This window comes from Mercenaria mercenaria, chromosome 10 (genome assembly GCF_021730395.1).
Source record: "Mercenaria mercenaria strain notata chromosome 10, MADL_Memer_1, whole genome shotgun sequence".
NCBI classification, from domain to species: Eukaryota; Metazoa; Mollusca; class Bivalvia; order Venerida; family Veneridae; genus Mercenaria; species Mercenaria mercenaria.
The window spans coordinates 17,590,404-17,612,619 of record NC_069370.1 but is presented as its reverse complement, the minus strand read 5'-3'; the positions used below and the strand labels follow the sequence as shown (position 1 = coordinate 17,612,619).

At 36.4% G+C, this 22,216-nt stretch overlaps 1 protein-coding gene across 1 annotated transcript in view; it reads left to right on the top strand.

The window, feature by feature from the left end:
- Positions 1-22,216, top strand: part of LOC123560926 (uncharacterized) — a 70,359-nt gene that overhangs the window by 31,340 nt on the left and 16,803 nt on the right. The window contains exons 21-29 of the mRNA XM_053552355.1: positions 847-984; positions 1,443-1,601; positions 3,809-3,929; positions 4,258-4,336; positions 5,807-12,993; positions 13,730-13,945; positions 18,350-18,424; positions 20,576-20,709; positions 21,668-21,903. Of these exons, the coding sequence (XP_053408330.1) occupies positions 847-984; positions 1,443-1,601; positions 3,809-3,929; positions 4,258-4,336; positions 5,807-12,993; positions 13,730-13,945; positions 18,350-18,424; positions 20,576-20,709; positions 21,668-21,903 (8,345 nt within the window). The remainder of the gene's footprint in view (positions 1-846; positions 985-1,442; positions 1,602-3,808; positions 3,930-4,257; positions 4,337-5,806; positions 12,994-13,729; positions 13,946-18,349; positions 18,425-20,575; positions 20,710-21,667; positions 21,904-22,216) is intronic.

The window sequence follows — 22,216 nt, the reverse complement described above, 5'->3', positions numbered from 1 at the left end:
TTTAGGTCAACTTTCTCTTAAACTATCAAAGCTATTGCTTTGAAACTTGCAACACTTGTTCACCATCATAAGCTGACCCTGTACATCAAGAAACAAAACTCCATCCTGCTTTTCTCAAGAATTATTGCCCCTTTTAGACCTAGAAATCAGATTTCTTTGTTAAGTTTTATGTTTAGGTCAGCTTTTCTCATGAACTATCAAAGCTATTTCTTTAAAACTTGCAACACTTGTTCACCATCATGAGCTGACCATGTACAGCAAGAAACGTAACTCTGTCCTGCTTTTTGCAAGAATTATGGCCCCTTTTGGACTTGGAAAATATCAGATTAAATTTTATTGGTTAAGTTTTATGTTTAGGTCAGTTTTTCTCCTAAACTATTCAAGCTATTGCTTTGAAACTTGCAACAGTAACTGTTGTTCACCATCATAAGCTGACTCTGTACATCAAGAGACATAACTCCATCCTGCTTTTTGCAAGAATTATGGCCCTTTTTGTACTTAGAAAATCATGGGTAGGACAATTTTTCTATTATACAAAAAAGATCAGATGAGCGTCAGCACCCGCAAGGCGGTGCTCTTGTCTTTAAATAGTACAATAATCACTGGAATCAATCAATTTTGAAAATGAAAAATCGCTTTTTTGGTCAAAATGGCTATTTTGTGGGGATATATATCTACAGATTTCAACCTTGTATGAGAATTTACTTTTTCATTGAGATGAAATTTCATGGATTGTCTCAACCATGAAAATTAATCCCCCAGTCAGAATATTAATGATTTTATAGTACTTATGTCTGATTAATCTGATATGTCTAGAGATAAAGGATGGTGTCTGTGTGTATATAGGATGCTGGAAGACTGTTGTACTGTGGCCAGGACGATTGGTGTCATATAAACTGTGCCTTGTGGTCTGCTGAGGTGTATGAAGATGCCGATGGTGAATTAATGAACCTTGTAGAGGCCTTCAGTAGAGGCAAAATGCTGGTAAGTGTTAACATCCATAGAAAGTTTTATATATCACATGCAGTTTATACCAGTCTTAAGGTAGTAATCTGAGTAGTAGAAGCTTTAGATTACTTGGTTAGGAAAGGAATATTGGCATGTTAATTAAGCTTGAAACTAACTTGTACTTTTAGTTTAACCTGTTTTATACATGTGAAATGACAAACTTATTGAGATATGGTAAATTGGTATTGAAACTGTATTGTATATTTTGATCATCAGACAATAAATAAATAAAATGTTTATTTCTTCATGAGAAGTCAGTTTGATCTTGCTGTAGTGCTGCTGCCTTTGGATTAGTTTATAATCTGAAATTAAAGGTACCTGACTAATTTTTTAGCTGTGATGTAGAATTAAAGGTACCTGGTTTGTGTTTGAGCTGTCACATAAAATTAAAGGTATCTAATTAATTTTTGAGCTACCATGTTTTTACGCTACAGAGATGCGATTTGTGCGGTAAAACTGGAGCAACCGTTGGATGTAATACTAAAGGTTGCAAGGCAAATTACCACTTCATGTGTGCACGGCGGGACCAGTGTAGGTTCCAGGAGGATAAGAAGGTCTTCTGTAAGATGCACAGAATGTATATAGATGCAGAGGTAACCCATACATGTCCTTTACTGCTCACTTTGATTTTAGATTTCATTGAAATTTTATAGAATCCATCATCTTGTTTCAGTCCACCCGCTTAGCTCAGTAGGGAGAGCGTCGGTCTATGGATCGCGGGGTCGTGAGTTCGATCCCCGGGCGGGGCGTATGTTCTCCGTCCCAAATTTGATAAAAGACATTGTGTCTGAATTCATTCGTCCTCCACCTCTGATTCATGTGGGGAAGCTTGCAGTTACTTGCAGAGAACAGGTTTGTACTGGTACAGAATCCAGGAACACTGGTTAGGTTAACTGCCCGCCGTTACATGACTGAAATACTGTTGAAAAACGCCGTTAAACCCAAAACAAACAAATCATCCTGTTTCATTTTATTTGAAAGGTCTTATTTATGCAAAATTTTAGTATTTTCTTAGTGAAGAATGTGTACTTGTGTTTACAACATCCTATTTTTTTTCATACCTTGTGAGAAAATAAAAGAAACAACATGTTTTGTAAATTGTATAGGTCATTAACTTTTGTAACAGATATTTAAAAAAGAAACAATAATGAGCCGCACCGTGAGAAACCAACATAGTGGCTTTGCTTTGCATCCGCGCAGTCTGGTCAGGATTCTTGCTGTTCGCTTTTAAAGCCTATTGCAATTAGAGAAACTGTTGGCAAACAGCATGGATCCTGACCAGACTGCGCAGATGCGCAGGCTGGTCTGAATCCATGCTGGTCGCAGAGCCATTATGTTGGTTTTCTCATGGCACGGCTCATTATTAGCTCATCTGATTTTTTGAAAAGAAATGATGAGTTATTGTCATCACTTGATCGGTGTCGGCGTTTCCTGGTTAAGTTTAATGTTTAGGTCAGCTTTTCTCCTAAACTATCAAAGCTATTGCTATGAAACTTGCAACACTTGTTCACCATCATGAGCTGACCATGTACAGCAAGAAACGTAACTCTGTCCTGCTTTTTGCAAGAATTATGGCCCCTTTTGGACTTGGAAAATATCAGATTTATTGGTTAAGTTTTATGTTTAGGTCAGTTTTTCTCCTAAACTATTCAAGCTATTGCTTTGAAACTTGCAACAGTAACTGTTGTTCACCATCATAAGCTGACTCTGTACATCAAGAGACATAACTCCATCCTGCTTTTTGCAAGAATTATGGCCCTTTTTGTACTTAGAAAATCATGGGTAGGACAATTTTTCTATTATACAAAAAAGATCAGATGAGCGTCAGCACCCGCAAGGCGGTGCTCTTGTCTTTAAATAGTACAATAATCACTGGAATCAATCAATTTTGAAAATGAAAAATCGCTTTTTTGGTCAAAATGGCTATTTTGTGGGGATATATATTTACAGATTTCAACCTTGTATGAGAATTTACTTTTTCATTGAGATGAAATTTCATGGATTGTCTCAACCATGAAAATTAATCCCCCAGTCAGAATATTAATGATTTTATAGTACTTATGTCTGATTAATCTGATATGTTCACCATCATAAGCTGACCCTGTACAGCAAGAAACATAACTCCATCCTGCTTTTTGCAAGATTTATGGCCCCTTTTGTACTTAGAAAATATCAGATTTCTTGGTTAAGTTTTATGTTTAGGTCAACTTTTCTCCTAAACTATCAAAGCTATTGCTTTGAAACTTGCAACACTTGTTCACCATCATAAGCTGACCCTGTACATCAAGAAACATAACTCCATCCTGCTTTTTGCAAGAATTATTGCCCCTTTTGGACTTAGAAAATCAGTTTTCTTGGTTAAGTTTTATGTTTAGGTAAGCTTTTCTCCTAAACTATCAAAGCTATTGCTTTGAAACTTGCAACACTTGTTCACCATCATAAGCTGACCATGTACAGCAAGAAACATAACTCCATCCTGCTTTTTGCAATAATTATTGCCCCTTTTGGACTTAGAAAGTCAGTTTTCTTGGTTGAGTATTATGTTTAAGTCATCTTTTCTCATAAACTATCAAAGCTATTGCTTTAAAACTTGCAACAGTTTTTCACCATCATAAGCGGATGCTGTACATCAAGAAACATAACTCTATCCTGCTTTTTGCAAGAATGATGGCCCTTTTTAGACTTAGAAAATCATGGATAGGACAATATTTCTATTATACAAAAAAATCAGATGAGCGTCAGCTTGTTAACTATGTGCTTGTCTGATAACTGTTAGCTATTTTTCTGCATGTTAATACAGTTGCTGACAGCAGATCGTTTCAATGTGTTACGGCGAGCCTATGTGGGTACGCTGTATGTCAGGAGCGTGAAGAAACGCTGGTCTAAAGGTCTTCACTGTGGCGATGTCAGTGTTCTTATGGGTAATTTTACTTGTTATATTGATAAAATATTTAATGCTATAAAACAGAATGTTCCTAAGGAATTAACATTTGCTAACTGTTTTCAAGTGACACTTGCCAAAGTTTCAGTTGGGAACCAGTTAATAGGCAAAATTCTAGGTTTTTCCCATATTATTTTCATAAAAATTACATTGTATCAAAGCAAAAAATTAATTCCAGACTAGTAATTGTCAGTGGAAAGTAGCATTAGGTTTTTACCAACTTAGCACAATGTTCTGAAATACGTCTGTTTTGAATTTTGCAAGATAGAATTGGATTGTAAATCTACTGAAATGTATAAATTTTCCAGGTTCGTGTTGTGTAGAAGGTCTCGGAAGATTGACAGATTTATCTGACAAACCAAAATTCCTACAGCCAGTAGATTTCATGTAAGTTTTTCAAAATCTGAGTGATTGCCATTGTACAAAATGGGACCAACAAGGCCTGAGGAATATTCTTCTTTAGAATGTTTGCTTTCAGTTATTATTTGGTGTTAAAATAGATCACCATATGTTAAAGCGACTGACGTCCAGATTGTACAACAAAGAATTTTTAGGTTGAAACTGCAAAGCAGTTGAAACCTATTATAACCGTATTCTGGATACGGCAAGAATTCAATGACAGTTTTCACTGAAGCTGGTTAATCCGCCGTTCTATTTCCGCACTACTTTTCTTGATTATTCACGAGTATACTATGTAAAAGTTCTTGTTCATTTCAATGCACATGATAAAAGAAAATATGTCAAATTATACATCTTTGAAAACCTCAGATCGCAAGCTTTCTAATGGTGTATAACTTGAGAAAATCGAAAGAGAAACTGTGACAAACTTTCAGTTTAAAAATTGCAAATTCTATAGATTTTAGTGTAAAATAATGTTTATATCTTTCAAACCATAAAGGCACTGACCTCCAGATTTTGGCTAAAAAATCATCTTTCTTTCAAATTGAAGTTTTGTCATATTATGAACATTTGAATAATTATGTGTTTTTGTTTCTAAACTATTTTAAAAATGCCAAATCAAGAAAAAACGATGACCGCGTCGGGAATCAAACCCAGACCACAGCGATAATAAAGAAGTTTTCCGCCTGTCGTTGCCAATAGAGCTATGGAGGCTTTAGTGTTTAACACGTGTTAAATATAGATATGAGCCGCACCATGAGAAAACCAACATAGTGCATTTGCTACCAGCATGGATCTAGACCAGCCTCAGCATTCGCGCAGTCTGGTCAGAGTCCATGCTGTTCACTTTCAAACTCTATTGCAATTAGAGAAACTGTTAGCGAACAGTATGGATCCTGACCAGACTGTGTGGATGCGCAGGCTGGTCTGGATCCATGCCGGTCGCAAATGCACTATGTTGGTTTTCTTATGGTGCAGCTCATATTTATAATCCAGACAGTTAATTCCGAGTAATCGCTTTTCGATTTTCATTGTAAAAAGTAGTAAAAACAACTAATTCTCATGTGTTTCCTGTCAGTAATTACGTTTCAAAGCATTCTTAAGAAATATAGCATTTATTTCCAGATAACTAAAAATCTTCTCATTTTTTGTTGTCGAACAATCTGGAGGCTAGTGCCTGTAACTGTTAAAAACTGTGTTTTTAATGAAACAGACACTGTATTTCTCATTGGTATCATTATAGTAAATTTTAATTAAGCTGATACAGTGTTGCCTTACCCAGCTCATCAGTGTATTCAAGACACTTGATGGTTTTAGTCAGAGCAGAATTTAAAGCATATAATGTAACATGGATGCAAATGGTTTGAATGTTTTACTGTTTCATGGAAGTGAATTGAACTGTTACAGCAGAGTGGTTTATTGAACATCATTGTATTAATAGATTTTATCATATTGCAGAACAACACGAATGTACTGGAGCACGAAGGATGCCAGGAGGAGATGTGTGTACACATGCCGTATTGTTGAAGTTCGTCCAGAGGCACTGAAGTCCCCAACTATCACAATCAAAGATATGAGAATTGTTCATGATCAAAACCATCCTGACTTTGTTCCGATTTCAAATCTGGACCTCACTGGGATCAATTCGGTCTCTGAACAGCACCATCTGACAGGTTGTGAAACAGATTCGGAAAGCCCATTTGTTGACTTGACTGCTGATTCTGCAGAACTGACCGCTGACACTGCCGATCTAACTGCAGATTTAACTGCGGACACTGCCGATCTGACTGCAGACTCTACAGGTCAGTTAGGAACTCTGTCTGCCAAGGAACAAACAATGGATATAAGTTATGACAAATCACAAAAGTCAGAAACTGCTCTGACTCTGCAAACTAACACTAGTAATGGTAACAAAGTTGATGAAAATTCACAGAGAAGGGCAAGCTTCAGTGGCTTACCATCAGAAAGTAAAGTTTCAAAAGAATCGGACAAGCTAAGCATGTCATGGCCCTGTAGCAATGCAAAATCTTCGAGCGAAAAACCAGTACAGGCAAACTTAAGTTTTTTGTCTCCAAATACTTTAAAAATGTTAAATATTAAGGATCCAAATAAATTTATTAAACCAGTGCAAAGTGCTGAGACAGACGAAGAGGAATTTAGTCTGCTAAAGGTAGCCGATAGATTAAATAGAGCTGCTGCTAAAAGTTCAAGGCGAAAAAGTGAAGAGAGAAGCTCACCACTGCTTGCCAGATCAGAAGGTAACTCCCCACTGCCAGTTAGAGCTCACTCCAGGTCTCCATCATTTGAAAGAGGCTCACCAATGTTGACAAGACCGTTTTCACCCATTGCTTGCAGCAGACAGAGGTCACAGTCTGGTGATAGAAGTACTGAAGTTCAGCCATTTCAGCCAACGTGTAGTCTTCAAAACAAATTCACATCTCTGCTTGCAAGTCTCCCAGAAAAACCATTTAATCCACCAGCTAGGATGCTTGCAAGATCTAAATCCTTGTCTATAGAAAAAGAATTTTTAGTGTCAAAATCAGCAGCTAAAACTTCAGATATAAGTGAACCATTTTTACCAGCGTTGCAGAGTGATTCTCGACATTGTATAAGGAGAGGAAGATCTGTGTCTGACCCAGTTGATGTTATGCCAAAGCCAGTTAGTTTTTCATCCCCAGTTACTAGTAAGGAAAATGTTGATCAAAAGAAATTTGTTCTTTCAGACATCAGTACAGATAATGAAGGAAGTGTTAACTTGAACACCTCCTTACATAACAACACAGCATCAGTAGAAACAGAAAGTCAGATCACTGAAACAGAGAACAGTGAACCTAGTGAAATTACTGAAACAGAAAATGAAAGTTCTGAATTGATAATTGAATGTGACTTAAATGACACAAGTCAGAATAGTGAGGAAGTAGATGAAACTACTGAAACAATTGTAGTTATGACAGAAAGTGGTGAAAGTTTAAGTGAAGAAGATGCAATAAAAATTGTTCAGGATATGATAGAACAAAGGAATTCATCTCTTGAAACAGAAGAAGACCAAGATCAAGATGCTGAAACCACAGAGAGTAAACAAACTGACACTGAAGATATTCTGGATACTAATAGTGGTGCTGAATGTGAAAATGATATGAAGAATGAATGTGATGATTCAGAGAATGGGAATGAACATCCAGATAGCCCTTTTATTCCTCAGATTGAAAATGAAAGTATTGGTAATGAGAGAGTCAGAAGAAATACTGGTGATAAGAGGGCAGGTGATACCATAGATAGTTTAGGTGTCACTGAAAACGAAGACCCAACAACATCGCATGAAAGCCAGACAGACTTTACAAACATGTTAGAGAAAAATGATAATGATGTTACTAAAGATGCAAGTTTAGATGTCAAGAAAAATGAGGAAGTGAAAGTGATTCTTATAGATACGTGTTCTGACTCTGACACTGAAAATGATATAACTGACATTACAGATTCTGTTGTTAACACTGGTACTGTAAATAATGAGTCTGAAACAGAATCTGGTAAGAATGAAATATCTGAAGTACAGTCGGAGGCAAATTTATCAGAGATGGTGGAAAATGAAGATGCAATGAAAAGAATAGTATATGATTTAGACGAATCCATAGATAGTGATATTGAAGTGCTTGATGATTTAAATATGATAGACAAAAAGGAAAGTAATTCTCAGATGAGTTGTGAAAATAGGAATACTAATAATTATAATTGTCCAGTTGGAATAAAGGAGTCTGAAACAGCTGGTTTGGTATCCATTGAATGCAGTAATAATGCTGTACATTCAGATAACGCTTGTAAAGAAGATATGCTGGTTAGAACAGACGTGAATAACGAAATATGTATGAATGAAGATGAGATTGATGGAGATGCCTCAAAAAACACTACTCAGATCGAAGAAGACATAAAACAGATTACTGAAACTCAATCTAGGCACAATGAGAAAGCAACCACTTGTATTTTACAATCTTGTTCTAAGAACTTGCAGGAAAAACAGAATAGTAACAAAGAAAGTTCTCCACAAGATAGTTTGCCTGAAGAGGTTGTTGTTAATGAATTATCAGACGAAGAAGTACCAGAATTGGAAAACTGTAATGAAAACCTTGACTCTTCAAAAGAGGAGGTTTTAAGAGGATTGGGTCTGGGTACTTTTGATGAGGTGGAAAGGTTAAAGAATTCTCCACAGAAATCCCCCTGTATGCCAGTATTACTACCTGAAGTGAATAAGAAATGTTCGAAAAAGTCGCCAGTAAAATCATACCCATTGAGGAAGAACACATCATCAGGTAGGTTAAGAATAGATGGTGTCTGTAATTCAAAGTCTGGAAATGAAAATAAGGATTCTGTAAATGAGTCTGAAGAGTTAGAACAAGAAATTTACAAAGAACTTTCACCTGAATTGCCAGTTCTGGATCCGATTGCTAAAAAGATTAAAGAAGAAAGCATAGCAAAGAGCTGTCCTGAAGAGAAAGGTCCTTTTAAATGTTCAAAATGTCGCAGACAGTATAGGACTGAGACTAGTTACTTGGTCCATGTTGAAAATTGTAATTTCCTTGTAAGTTCAAGTGATGATGAAGACACAAATCTAGATGATGATGACAAGTTTAAAACAGAACCAAAAGAACTTAGAAGTACTAGGTCAAAAGCTAAAATCTTACAGGAGGAGAAGGACCAGAAGAAAGAAAACATATGCAGCTCAGACGATAATGTTGAAAATAAAAGGACAACATTGAGAAGAAGTACGCAGTTCCAGCGGGTTGCTATTGAAGTTGCAGAGAAACAAGAAGAGGAAACCCCTAAACGTGGCAGAGGGAGACCACCCTTTAAGCATAAAGACAGTTTAGAGTTGGACAAAGATAAGCACCAGAAAGAACTTATGTCAAAGGAAACATTTGCAAGCAAGGCTGGTGCCCCACATATATCAGAAAATCCTGATTTAGTAGTAAAAAAATGTAGAGGCAGACCAAGGAAAAGTGAAATTACTTATAAGAGTATGGAAGGTGAATCAGAAAATATAGAATTCGTAGAGGAAAAAGTTTCTGTCAGGGAAACAAGGAGAAAATCTAGAGAGGCTAAAATCCTTGAAAATCTGTCACAAAGCAGTGAGTCGGAGCAAGATGAAAAACATGACCAAGAAAAAAGTATTGTAAAAAGGAAAAGGGGTCGTCCAAAGAAAATTGATGTCAATCCAAGAGTAGTAAAAGATGATAGTGCTGATGAAGAACCACCAGTTTCAAAACGAAAGCTAAGAAATAGTGTCGATACTGACGCTGAAAAGCATTTAGCTAAAGAAAATTCTCTTGATGTGACAGACTCATGCACTAATTTTCAGCAAATGAAAGATGATCTTAAATCTCAGATTGAAAAAATTAGAACTAGTCGTTATAGGCCTGCAAAGATGGTCCATATGAAAACAAGAAATAAAACCATACGCATATATGTTAAAGATAGTAAAAAGTTAAGGGATGGAAATAATAAATTTGGTCTTAAAGCTGTTTCTGTTCGACTGGAAAAGACGGATTGCTTACATACCGGCAAAGAGGTAACAAAAGTAGAGAAAAAGTGCAATAATGATGGAATATCAACAAGTAATAATAACAATTCTCTAAGTGAAAAGAAATGTCTCACAGAAACACCAAAGCCAAGAGGGAGGGGACGGCCACCATTGCAAAGAAAGGTCAAAGCAGAGAATGAGTTGAATGTAGAAAAAATGGAAATTTGTGAAAAAGTGAATGACAGTCATAAAGAAGAAGTTGCAAAAGTAAAAAGATTGCGATCACCCACATTGAAAGATGAGAGTGTGGAGGAAGAAAAAATTGATCAAAGCTCTGAGGAAGACCATAAAGATGATTCTGAACAAGATCTGAATATAGGGAATACTTCTGTAAACATTGAAGATGACCTCGAAAATGAAATTGACTCTGGTATTACTCAAGAACAGGAGAGTTCTGATGAAGGAGATAGTATATTGGATGAGTCAACTGGGTGGATCGTTGACAAGAAAACTGGAGAGATGATCAGGAGTCCAACACAAAGAAACACTGATGAAAATCAGTTAGAAAGTGAAGGCAGTAATAATGAAAAAAGTGATGAAAGAGAAACATTAGCAGCTGAAATGGACAAGAACAGTACTACACAGCAGAATAGTTCAAAACAATTATGTCTTTCTGTTGAGATTCATAATACAGTTGAAGACAGTACTGAAAATGCAGAAGATGAAATGAAAGGGATTGAAGGAAACATGGACAGTGACAATGCAGCAGAGGGAAAAGATCAAGAAAATAAGGATACATTTAGATTTAATAGTCCACAAATGAAAGAGAAAAAAATTGATGATAATGATTGTGTAATGGAAATGGAGGTAGAAGACAGTATTGAAAATCCAACTAGTGAAAGAAAGAAACAGATGGATGAAGGTAAAACTGAAAATAATGCATTAGAATTGCAGGGACAAGTTGATAATGATGGAAATAATGGTTCTGACATTTTATCAGCTTCAGAAGTAAAAGCTCTAAGTGAACAAGGGGCCATTCAGTCGATGGAATTTAAAGATGCTACAGATAATTTACCTAATACTGTTTTGAAACTACTGAAAGAGGGACACAAAGTTGTTATCAGAAATCCTAAATTAAACAAATGTTTCATGTGGCAGAAAACTGCAGATGGGTACATTGGAAAACCTTTTGACAAAAAACTTTGCAAGAGTCCATTAGTTAATCAAAAACATGATACGAGTTTAAGCCAACAGCACAGCAGCAAAACAAACAATAATGTGTCTAATGGTATTTCTGAAAAATTCCCTGATCCGCAGGTTTCAAATCCAAGACTGCAAACTGCTTCTGAAATTTTAAAGGAAAGGAAAAAATCTGAAGCAGAGCAAACACATCAAAAACAAAGTCTTGAGACATTGGCATTAGGACAGGGTAGGGAGAAGCTAATTGATAAACCAGAAATACTGAAAAGAAAAGCAAAGTTTGTTGTTGAAAATATAGAAAGATTGATAGAAACAAACAAAAAAGCAAAAGCACGAGCTTTACTTCCAGAAAGACTGCCGAGAGGCTCTGCAGAGTATGTAGGTGGAATATTGATATCACCTCCGAAGTCTGTGTCAGTTGATGAAGTCAAGCAGACCATACAAAGTACAGCCCCAATAGCTTCAAATATGTTGCAAAATACACTTATACAAAACAAACTTGTTAACAACTACCAAGCAAGTATGCAGAATTTACAAAACTTCTCTAGTTCAGTTTCTATAGCAACACAGTCTAGTTATCCGACATTACAGCAGCACCTGCAGACTGGTACTGTGAGAATGTTTACCCAGAATGATCTACAGACTGTGACCCAGACTGCTCTTCAACCATTTCCACAAGTCGGTCAACAAAATATCACCCCAGCTGGTTACAGTAACATATCTCTGAGCAGTTTGCAATCGTTATCTCCAGTTAGTCAACAGTATGCCTCACAGATGGTGCCATCAGCAATGATACAACAGTCGTATCAGCCAGTCCAGATGCAGCCGGTACCACAGATTCCTTCCCTTGAGATGGGAATGTTAAGTATTCCTGTGATGCCATCTGTCGGTTTCTCAAATGCTCAGCTTGTACAGACTATGAGTACAATTAACCCTAATGTATCTCAGCCATTTTTGAACACAAATTCACAGCAGTCATTCGTAAATACCCCATCATCAACATCATTAATAGTAAATCCCCAGATCTCACAGCCGCTTCTAAACACTCATTCACCACAGACTTTATTAAATCAGTATGTAACACAGACTGTGTTAAGTCCACAACCGTCACAAACAATGGGCAGTCAGTTTGTTTCTGAGTCACAGACGGTGTTAAATCAACTATCACCTCTGCAACATGCTAACGTTAATCAACTTTCACCACGGCCACAAGCGATGGTTAATCAGTTGTCATCACAGTCACAATCAATTAATCATCTCTTATCTCGGCCGCAAACATCAGCAGATAATCAAGTAGGATCACAGCTGCAGGTGGCTCAAACAGTGATTAATCAACTCTCATCTCGGCCTCAAGTTTCACAGACAGTTGTAAGTCGGCATTCATCACCACCGCGTTCATTTGCACAGCCACGACCAATCTACAACCAGACGCAAATCGTCAACAGAAATTCTGGTAGCAATGTAACTTACCATTCTAATGTGCCAAAAACTGTACAGGAAATTGAACAAAAAGTAATTGACAGACAGAAACTGTATTCAGTATTAAAGCAGAACTTGTCTTCACATCATGGAGTTAAAAATAGTGAATCAGACACAAAGAACTCTGCGCCATATTTCAGTGTGTTTCCTGGGCTGGGTGGGGGATCAAATACCTTGATAAAGAAGATGCACACATACTTGGCTTCAAAGCACGGCTTTAACTCCTCGCCTACTTATAAAAAGATAAAACCATATGCTGTGACACCAGCCGACTCAAATGGAATTGTTCAAGCAAGGCAGCAAACTGGCGTCGACTCTGATAAGCAAAAGGCAAAGAAGCGTCTGTCTCGAAAGTTGAAAAGGGAGATATCTCCAAGAAAATGGAGAAGACCCTACAGGAAACGAAATCCAAGTCCGAAAGTTGCAAGCGGGATAGCACTGCCTCATAAATCAGGTTTGTTGTTTTGTGTGCAGTTTTGAATATAACTGTTGGTAATTCACAACAAGCATCTTTATGTAATCTGTAAAAAAATTTCATTGAATTCGGTATTCTAAAATTTGTGGAAATGTATTTACATTTGACTTGACAGTTTTTGTCTTGAGTAAGATTTTAAGAGTTTGGAATCCTGTTGAGAGTAGAATTTGATGATTGTAGGTACAATCACCAGGCACAAGTACTTGTCAGAAATCTAGGAAGTAGTGATGGAGTATAGATAACAAGTTGTGAGAACTTTCTCAAAGGTTTATGTAAAATACACATAGGTTTAAACTAACAGATTACCCTTTCCCTGCTAAATTCTTAAAATGGACTGGTCCATCATTTAATTTGGGCAATACCATTTATTTTTCGAAGGGTGTTCACTGAAAATTTACTGATTGAATAGCGAAAACAGTGCAGACCATGATCAGCCTGCACAGAAGTGCAGCCTGATCTTGGTCTACACTGGTCGTAAAATCACTTGCCACCAGAAGGCTAAAGGTTAAAGTACTTCATAAACTGATAAAAACAATTACCGGCATCTTCTTATTAAGAGATTGTTGTTTCTATGTAATGCTATTTACCATGCTTCTTAGCATTTTGGTGCTACATTAGAAACATTTAAAACAGTTTATAAGCAGGAGAAAAAATAAAAGTTACTGGTAAGGTATGTAAAGTACTAAACCACAGTTAATTTCTATTTATGTTTCAGATAAAGCCAGTCATCCAATGATTCATGGTCCAAAGGAAGTGACATCACTTCCTGTTGCAGCTGTGGAGGAAGAAGTGAGAGATGTGCCGCTGTCAGCGCTAGACGACAATGAAGGTAGACAGTCTGGTGTAGGTGGGACAAGTCAAAATCTAGGACATCTAGAGTATGAGATCACTAGTGATGACGGGTTTAGCTGTAGAAGTGATACACTGGATGGTGAGTTGTTATTGATATGAAAATTGGCTCAAAATTCTTTTTCATTAAGGAAAGTCAGCACCTGATGGATTTTTAGCTCACCTGAGCACAAAGTGCTCAAGGTGAGCTTTTGTGATCACCCTGTGTCCGTTGTCATCAGTCCGTCCATCCGTCAACAATTTGACTGTTAACACTCTAGAGGTCACGTCACAATTTTGACCTTATCTTAATGAAACTTGGTCAGAATGTTACTCTCAATAAAATCTTGGACGAGTTCGATATTTGGTCATCTAGGATCAAAAACTAGGTCACCAGGTCAAATCAAAGGAAAAGCTTGTTAACACTATAGAGGTCACAATTTTGGCCGAATCTTAATGAAACTTGGTCAGGGTGTTACCCTCAATGAAATCTTAGACGAGTTTGATATTGGGTCGTCTGGGGTCAGAAACTAGGTCACCAGGTCAAATCAAAGGTAAAGCTTGTTAACACTGTAGAGGTCACATATATCATTATATCTTCATGAAACTTGGTCAGAATGTTAATCTTGATGATCTCAAGGTCCAGTTTGATTCTTAGGTCATGTAGGATCAAAAACTTGGTCACCAGGTCAAATCAAAGGAAAAGCTAGTAAAGCTAGTAAACACTCTAGAGGCCACATTTATGACCATATCTTAATAAAACTTGGTCAGAATGTTAATCTTGATGATCCATAGGTCAAGTTCAAATCTGGATCAGGTGGGGTCAAAAACTAGGTCACCATGTCAAAACAAAGGAAAAGCTTTTTTACACTAGAGGCCACATTTATGACTGTATCTTCATGAAACTTAATCAGGATGTTAATCTTGATGATCCTTAGGTCAAGTTGAATCTAGGTCATATGGGGTCAAAAACTAGGTCACTGGGTCAAATCAAAGGAAAAGCTAGTTAACACTTTGGAGGCTACATTTATGACCATATCTTAATGAAACTTGATCAGAATGTTGATCTTGATGATCTTTAGGTCAGTAGGTCAGGTGAGTGATACAGGGCCTTCATGGCCCTCTTGTATAAAAATTATTGAGGTTTATAATTCTGTTTAATTTTCATTACCAACTTTTAGTAACATCGATCTATCGGAAAATCGATAAATTTGCCTATATAAACAAAGAAGGGAAAAATCACTTAAACTTAAATAGAAAAAGTTCTATTTGGAAATCAAAAATTCGATACCCCACAAATTAAAGTTTAATTTATTCCGGATATTATGAATATTTATTTTAAAAAATATTTTAATATTTGGTTGGTCCTTTTTTACTTTAAATATACCCACCTCAGTTCATATAGACTCTGTAGGAAACGGGTTAAAAAAATTGACTTTTTCAAATATAACAGATAAAATGAGATATTTTCCGCAAATAATCAAAAATTCGATACCCCTAAAAATGTAGAAAAATTATTCAATTTTCGTTATGTGTAATTTGTTTTAAATTTGATAATGGTTTGTTTGGTCCTTTTTGCATTTTAGTGTGTACAGTGAACATTTCTTAAAAATCCGGCTTTTTCCGCCGTTATCCGTAAGTACTCGGAAGCTGTTACGGAAAATATTGTCGTCTGCTAGCCTGACTTTGTCGGTTCAAGTTGTTATAGCTCAAAGCCTATGAATTGTAGGCAACTTCACATTGACAAAAAAGAGATTGTAATAAGACAAATTAAAACAAATTAATTGTTGAACTCAGAAACGCCGAAACCTAGATCTGCTGTCGTTTAAAATAACGCTATGGAGGATTAAGTGTTCAATTCGCATTTATAAAGTAGACAAATGCTTTTAATTTTCATCGCAAAAAAGATACTTAAAGCAACTAATTCTCATGTGTTTCCGTAAAATATAGTGTCAGTAATTGAGTTTCAAAGCATTCTTAAGAAATATAGCGATAATTAATTTCCAGATACCTATATTACCTATATTATTTTTTGCCGCTGGTGACTTTTTTTATTACCGCGGCGGTCCGGGTCCGATCTCCAACGCGGTCATCTTTTTTTCTTCATAGGGGATTTTTCAAATAATTTTGAAACAAAAAAAAATCATTTTCTATTATTCATAATATGACCAAACTTTAATTTGGAAGATAGCCTTGATGAACTGATAATTCTGCTTCTTTCCGAATCTCCTTTGTATATATTATTCTGTATTCTTAAATTAATGCATGTTTTTGGTACATTCTTAAATCATTCGTTTAAAAAATTGCGATATCTATTATTTGTTTTAGTCCCAAGATTGCACACAGTCACATCAAGCATAAAATAAATTAATTGTAACAAATATCTTAAAATTACCCTTTTACTTTTATTGTGTATTACAATACTGCCTAAGGGTAAACAGTATCCGTTCAGTGTTGTTTCAAGCCGGGTCATAAAAATATGTTACCCCACTTACTACAAGTGATAGGTATTTTTATGGTTTTATGGTTTTTGCGTTTTAATATATTTATTTCACTTTCTTCTGTCTTTATATAGTCTTTTCCCTTTCTTTCAGCAACTTTGTTTTTACGATTTTTACACTTATTTCATAAATCGTATGACAGTACAAATTTAGAATTCACGTCGTTAATAGAGTTGTTCTGTAAATATTTACTGAGTAAAGATCTTGGCCCAAATTTCACGAAAAAACTTATTTATTCTAAAATTATAATTTAGTTAAGTCTGCTTTTCTTAAATTGAGATATTGATTAAGTTATTGTTATTTAATGTTGATTTTATATATTTATAGTTAACATATATACTATGGTAGCAGTATTTGTCAGCAGTACCTATTCAAGTCACGCAAATATGATATTTCTATTTAGGCACGATATAAGAAGCTTAATCCTTACCATGCTAAATTACAATAATAAACTTGTCAATCTTTCAATTTGGACAGTACTATGAAAAGGGTACATACCAAAAAGTTACTGGCTGAATGGCAGACAGTGCAGATGATGATCAGTCTGCACATCCGTGCAGACTGATCATGATCTACACCGATCGCAAAGGAAGAACAAATCGTGTCCAGCATGGTAAGGGTTAAGTATTTCCTTTTAAAAGTGTAAGTCTTATTTCTATACTTCTTTTTCTTTAAAGCGGCTGGTCTCCAAATCGTTCGACAACAAAAATACTTTTTAGATATTATTATTTTTATTATTATTTACCTGATTGTTATAGCGCTCTTTTCATCTATAAAATAAACGTTCAAAAGCGCTGATATCTTGAAAAAAAAGCTATATTTCTTATGAAGGCTTCAAAACTTAATTACTGACAAACTTTATGTTACGGAAATACATGAGAATTTGCTGTTTTACTACCTTTTACGATAAAAATCGAAAAGCGTTAGTGATTTAGAATTTTGAAAATATTTTAGAAACAAAAGCTCATACTCTAATGTTCATAATATGTGAAAGAAAGCGCGTATAGAGGAAGTATATACGCTTTCTAAATATTTTAGATAACATATTTATATTCATGAATATTTATTTTATTTAGAGACAGTTTCTTGTGCTTAAATATTTCTTTTCTGTAAATAGATATATGTTAGCATGATGTTTCATGTATTAAAAAGAAAGTAAATCTATGTGTTCGATGTATAAAATGTAACGATTTCTAAATTTTTCAGATAACATATTCATATTCTTAAATATTACTTTTATTTGACAATTAATAAAGAATTATATAATTTTTCGATTTGTTCCGATTTTCACTTTAATAATTATTAAAACTTCATTCAGGTATATCATATAGAAAACCGCCCGCCTGTAAATGCATCAGGTAATTACCAAAGCTGTTAATTATCGATCTTTGCCCCTGTGTTACTGTAACAACAACAATTAGTACGGAAATCAACGAATCCGTCCGGTAGCGATGATATTGAATTATTGGTTTTATTGATTTTTATGATAGGTAGATCTGCCCCGCTTTATCGGTTTAGAGATGTTACTAAAAGTTGGTAATGAATGGAAAAAGCTAATTACAGTTTTGCAGAGTGAAATCATTTCACACTGGATACAGTTAACAAGCTGAGTTTTTGTACATTTAGGAACGACATATCTGTTGCTATCATACCGAATTATTATTTGATGCATTGTCAATATGGCATTTAAGTTTATGAAAGTTGCAAACCCACAAGTTTTACAGCTTTTGTATGTCACTCTTGACACCTAATTCCTGCTGGAATCCATTGCCATGAGTGTATTATAGCCAGTCTGCTTTGTAATGCTGACTGCCAGTCTAGAAAGCAACTGGTACCATTTTTCATGTCTTTGGTATGATGCAGCCAAGAGCAAATATACTCTCAGAGGAGACTTTCAGATTTTTGAATAATTGATGAAGATACAGAAAGAAAATATCTTGGTTTGGTTCAGTGTATGTTAATGCCCATTGAGCAGGATAAGTAACATGTATGTTACATTGTTACAGGTGCATGGAAGCAGGTAACAGAGAAGGTACAGGATGCTCGTACAGCCAGTAGACTGAAACATCTCTCCTACGCTGGTAAGTTCACATGTTGTTTTCATACCTCAAGTCATTTAGAGATCTCTGTAGACAGTCTGTCTTCTACATGCTGATTGTTCTCCCAGGACAGGTGGTTCAGGTTGTGGATGTAAAGCATCATGGGCATTATGAGTTGGAAACCCAGCTTAGGGTGGAGAATTGTTTCATGTGAGGAAGCTGGCAACAAGGGTTAATGAAGGTTGGTGGTTTTAGTGCTTGCCTGGACCTGAAATAATGCCCTGAAGGGCACCTGGAGAACTCCAACTGAAAAAAACAACAGAAGTTACCTAGTTACCTAATTGTGTCTTACAAATAACAGCCAAACAAAAACAAAGATTTGCATGTTGTCAGTTGGTTACTCTGCCAGATCAGTTCTCCACTTTAAAAAGTCTGAAAGTTGCCATGTAACCTAAGTTTTGATACTATGACTGATAGCCTATCAAAAAGAAAAAAATATATGCTGTCTTTTGGTTACTCTGTGAGATCAGTTTTAAGGGGTAAATACATGGAGCTAAGCTCCTGTGCCTTCATGTTGACATGACAGAAATAGATGATTTGCTTTATTTTAGAAAAGGAAAAGAACTTTATTCGAAAGATACCTGCTTAATCAAAAAGTTGTAAATGTTTTAACATGTTTCAGCAAGTGTTAGTCGAGATAATTAAATACAAAATGCGTTATTTTAATTTTCTCTAAAGTCATTTAGTTACTTAATACTGATGCAGTCACATTAAACTTGCATCACACTGACCTTGCAAGAAGACAATATGGAAAGAGGGTGAGATATTGACTTACCCTACTGGAGGGAAAGAGGGTGAGATATTGACTTACCACAGGGAAAGAGGGTGAGATATTGACTTACCTTACCACAGGGGAAGAGGGTGAGATAATGACATACCTAACTGGAGGGAAAGAGGGTGAGATATTGACATGCCTAACTGGAGGGAAAGAGGGTGAGATATTGACATACCTGACTGGAGGGAAAGAGGGTGAGATATTGACATACCTGACTGGAGGGAAAGAGGGTGAGATATTGACATGCCTAACTGGAGGGAAAGAGGGTGAGATATTGACATGCCTAACTGGAGGAAAAGAGGGTGAGATACTGACATGCCAAACTGGAGGGAAAGAGGGTGAGATACTGACATGCCTAACTGGAGGGAAAGAGGGTGAGATACTGACATGCCTAACTGGAGGGAAAGAGGGTGAGATACTGACATGCCTAACTGGAGGGAAAGAGGGTGAGATACTGACATGCCTAACTGGAGGGAAAGAGGGTGAGATACTGACATACCTAACTGGAGGAAAAGAGGGTGAGATACTGACATACCTAACTGGAGGAAAAGAGGGTGAGATACTGACATGCCTAACTGAAGGGAAAGAGGGTGAGATACTGACATGCCTAACTGGAGGGAAAGAGGATGAGATAGTGACATGCCTAACTGGAGGGAAAGAGGGTGAGATACTGACATGCCTAACTGGAGGGAAAGAGGGTGAGATACTGACATGCGTAACTGGAGGGAAAGAGGGTGAGATACTGACATGCCTAACTGGAGGAAAAGAGGGTGAGATACTGACATACCTAACTGGAGGGAAAGAGTGTGAGATACTGACATGCCTAACTGAAGGGAAAGAGGATGAGATATTGACATACCTAACTGTAGGGAAAGAGGATGAGATATTGACATACCTAACTGTAGGGAAAGAGGGTGAGATACTGACATACCTAACTGGAGGGAAAGAGGGTGAGATACTGACATGCCTAACTGGAGGGAAAGAGGGTGAGATATTGACATGCCTGACTGAAGGGAAAGAGGATGAGATATTGACATACCTAACTGGAGGGAAAGAGGGTGAGATACTGACATACCTAACTGGAGGGAAAGAGGGTGAGATACTGACATACCTAACTGGAGGGAAAGAGTGTGAGATACTGACATGCCTAACTGAAGGGAAAGAGGATGAGATAGTGACATACCTAACTGGAGGGAAAGAGGGTGAGGTACTGACATACCTAACTGGAGGGAAAGAGGGTGAGATACTGACACCTTACCAGAGGAAAAAGAGGAATAACCATGCACTTACTTTGCTTTAAATTTGATATTTGTTCTTATACAGAATTTGTAATATTGTATATTGGTATTATTTGACAGGTTTGTCAGGTCTGCAGATGTTTGGGCTTAGTCACCCAAGTGTTGTATACTTGGTGGAGCAGTTGTATGGAGCTAGTTACTGCCGCAGATACAAGTTTAAATATCACAGTCATGAAATGGAGGAGAGAGAACTCGTAAGTTTTGATTTATCTTTTACAAGAAATATGCCTTGATGAAAAGGTTGATAAGGAAATATACCTCACATAAGAAGTTTTACTTTAATTGTTTCTCAAATTCCTCAACAGTCTTGAGGATGTGAAATTTGGAGTTGAAAATGGTGCTTAATGTACATCGCTGTATTTGAATATGCAAGTAATTGAAAATATTTTATCTTACTGTAAAATCAGTAGTAATTTTGTGGGGTATGAAATATGAATTTCATGGTTTCATCAGTCAGTGAAATTAAAAGCTGACAGAAATATGAAATTTAATTCATGTAATTATGTCTCCCACCACACAGTGGTGTGGGAGACATATTGATTTACTCCTATGTGTGTCTGTCACAAATCTTGTCTGCTTTAAGTTGAACATTTCTCATCCAATCTTCACCAAACTTTAACAAAATGTGTTTGTCAGTAAGTCCTCAGCCGAGTTTGATAACTAACCAAATCGACCCAGGCACTTCGGAATTATAGCTCTTGAAACTTTTTTATTATCAAAGCACTGAAATTCTGATAAGGCAGTTGTAGGAGACATGCGCTTTTCTCAAAAGCAGCTCTAGTCTTCAAAATTGAAATCCATGATTTCATATCCCCACTAAATATCCATTGTGGACAAAGCCATGAAGTTGAATTCTTCATGTGAGGAAGCCATCCAGCTGGCTTATTACGGAAGACCGGTGGTTCTACCCAGGTGCCCGCTCGTGATGAAATAATGCACGGAGGGGCACCTAGGGTCTACTTCCACCATTAAAGCTGGAAAGTCGCCATATGACCTATCGTGTGTCGGTGCGACGTTAAATCCAACAAAACAAAAAAAACAAAAACAAAATTTTGTGACCTGGAAGTGAAATTATCTTACTGTGCTCTATTTATCATTTCAATAATATTTAATGGTCAGCTTGTTTTATATGATAGTGAATTCAATTTGTAGGAATTGGTAAATCCATCTGGATGTATAAGAACTGAGCCATTCAGTGGACGTAATCCCTCAGACATGTTCAGTTTCCTTATGTCACGATATCGGACGTTACCGGAATATTGTGACCGGGACGTTGATGAAGAGATTGCGATGAAGTCATCAAGGAGAGCCACAAGTATGGATCTACCAATGGCGATGAGGTTCAGGAAACTCAAGGGTTTCTCAAAGGAGTGTGTCGGTGTATACAGGTAATATATATGTGTAATCATAAGATGTATGTCATTATATAAAGGTTATACATGTATATTCATGAGGAGTGTGTCGGTGTATAAAGGTAATATATGTGTAATCACAAGGTGTGTGTCAGTGTGTACAGGTAATGCATGTATAATGACAGGGAGGGCATCGATGTATACAGGTAATACATGTATAATGACAGGAAGGGCATCGATGTATACAGGTAATACATGTATAATGACAGGGAGGGCATCGATGTATACAGGTAATACATGTATAATGACAGGGAGGGCATCGATGTATACAGGTAATATATGTATAATG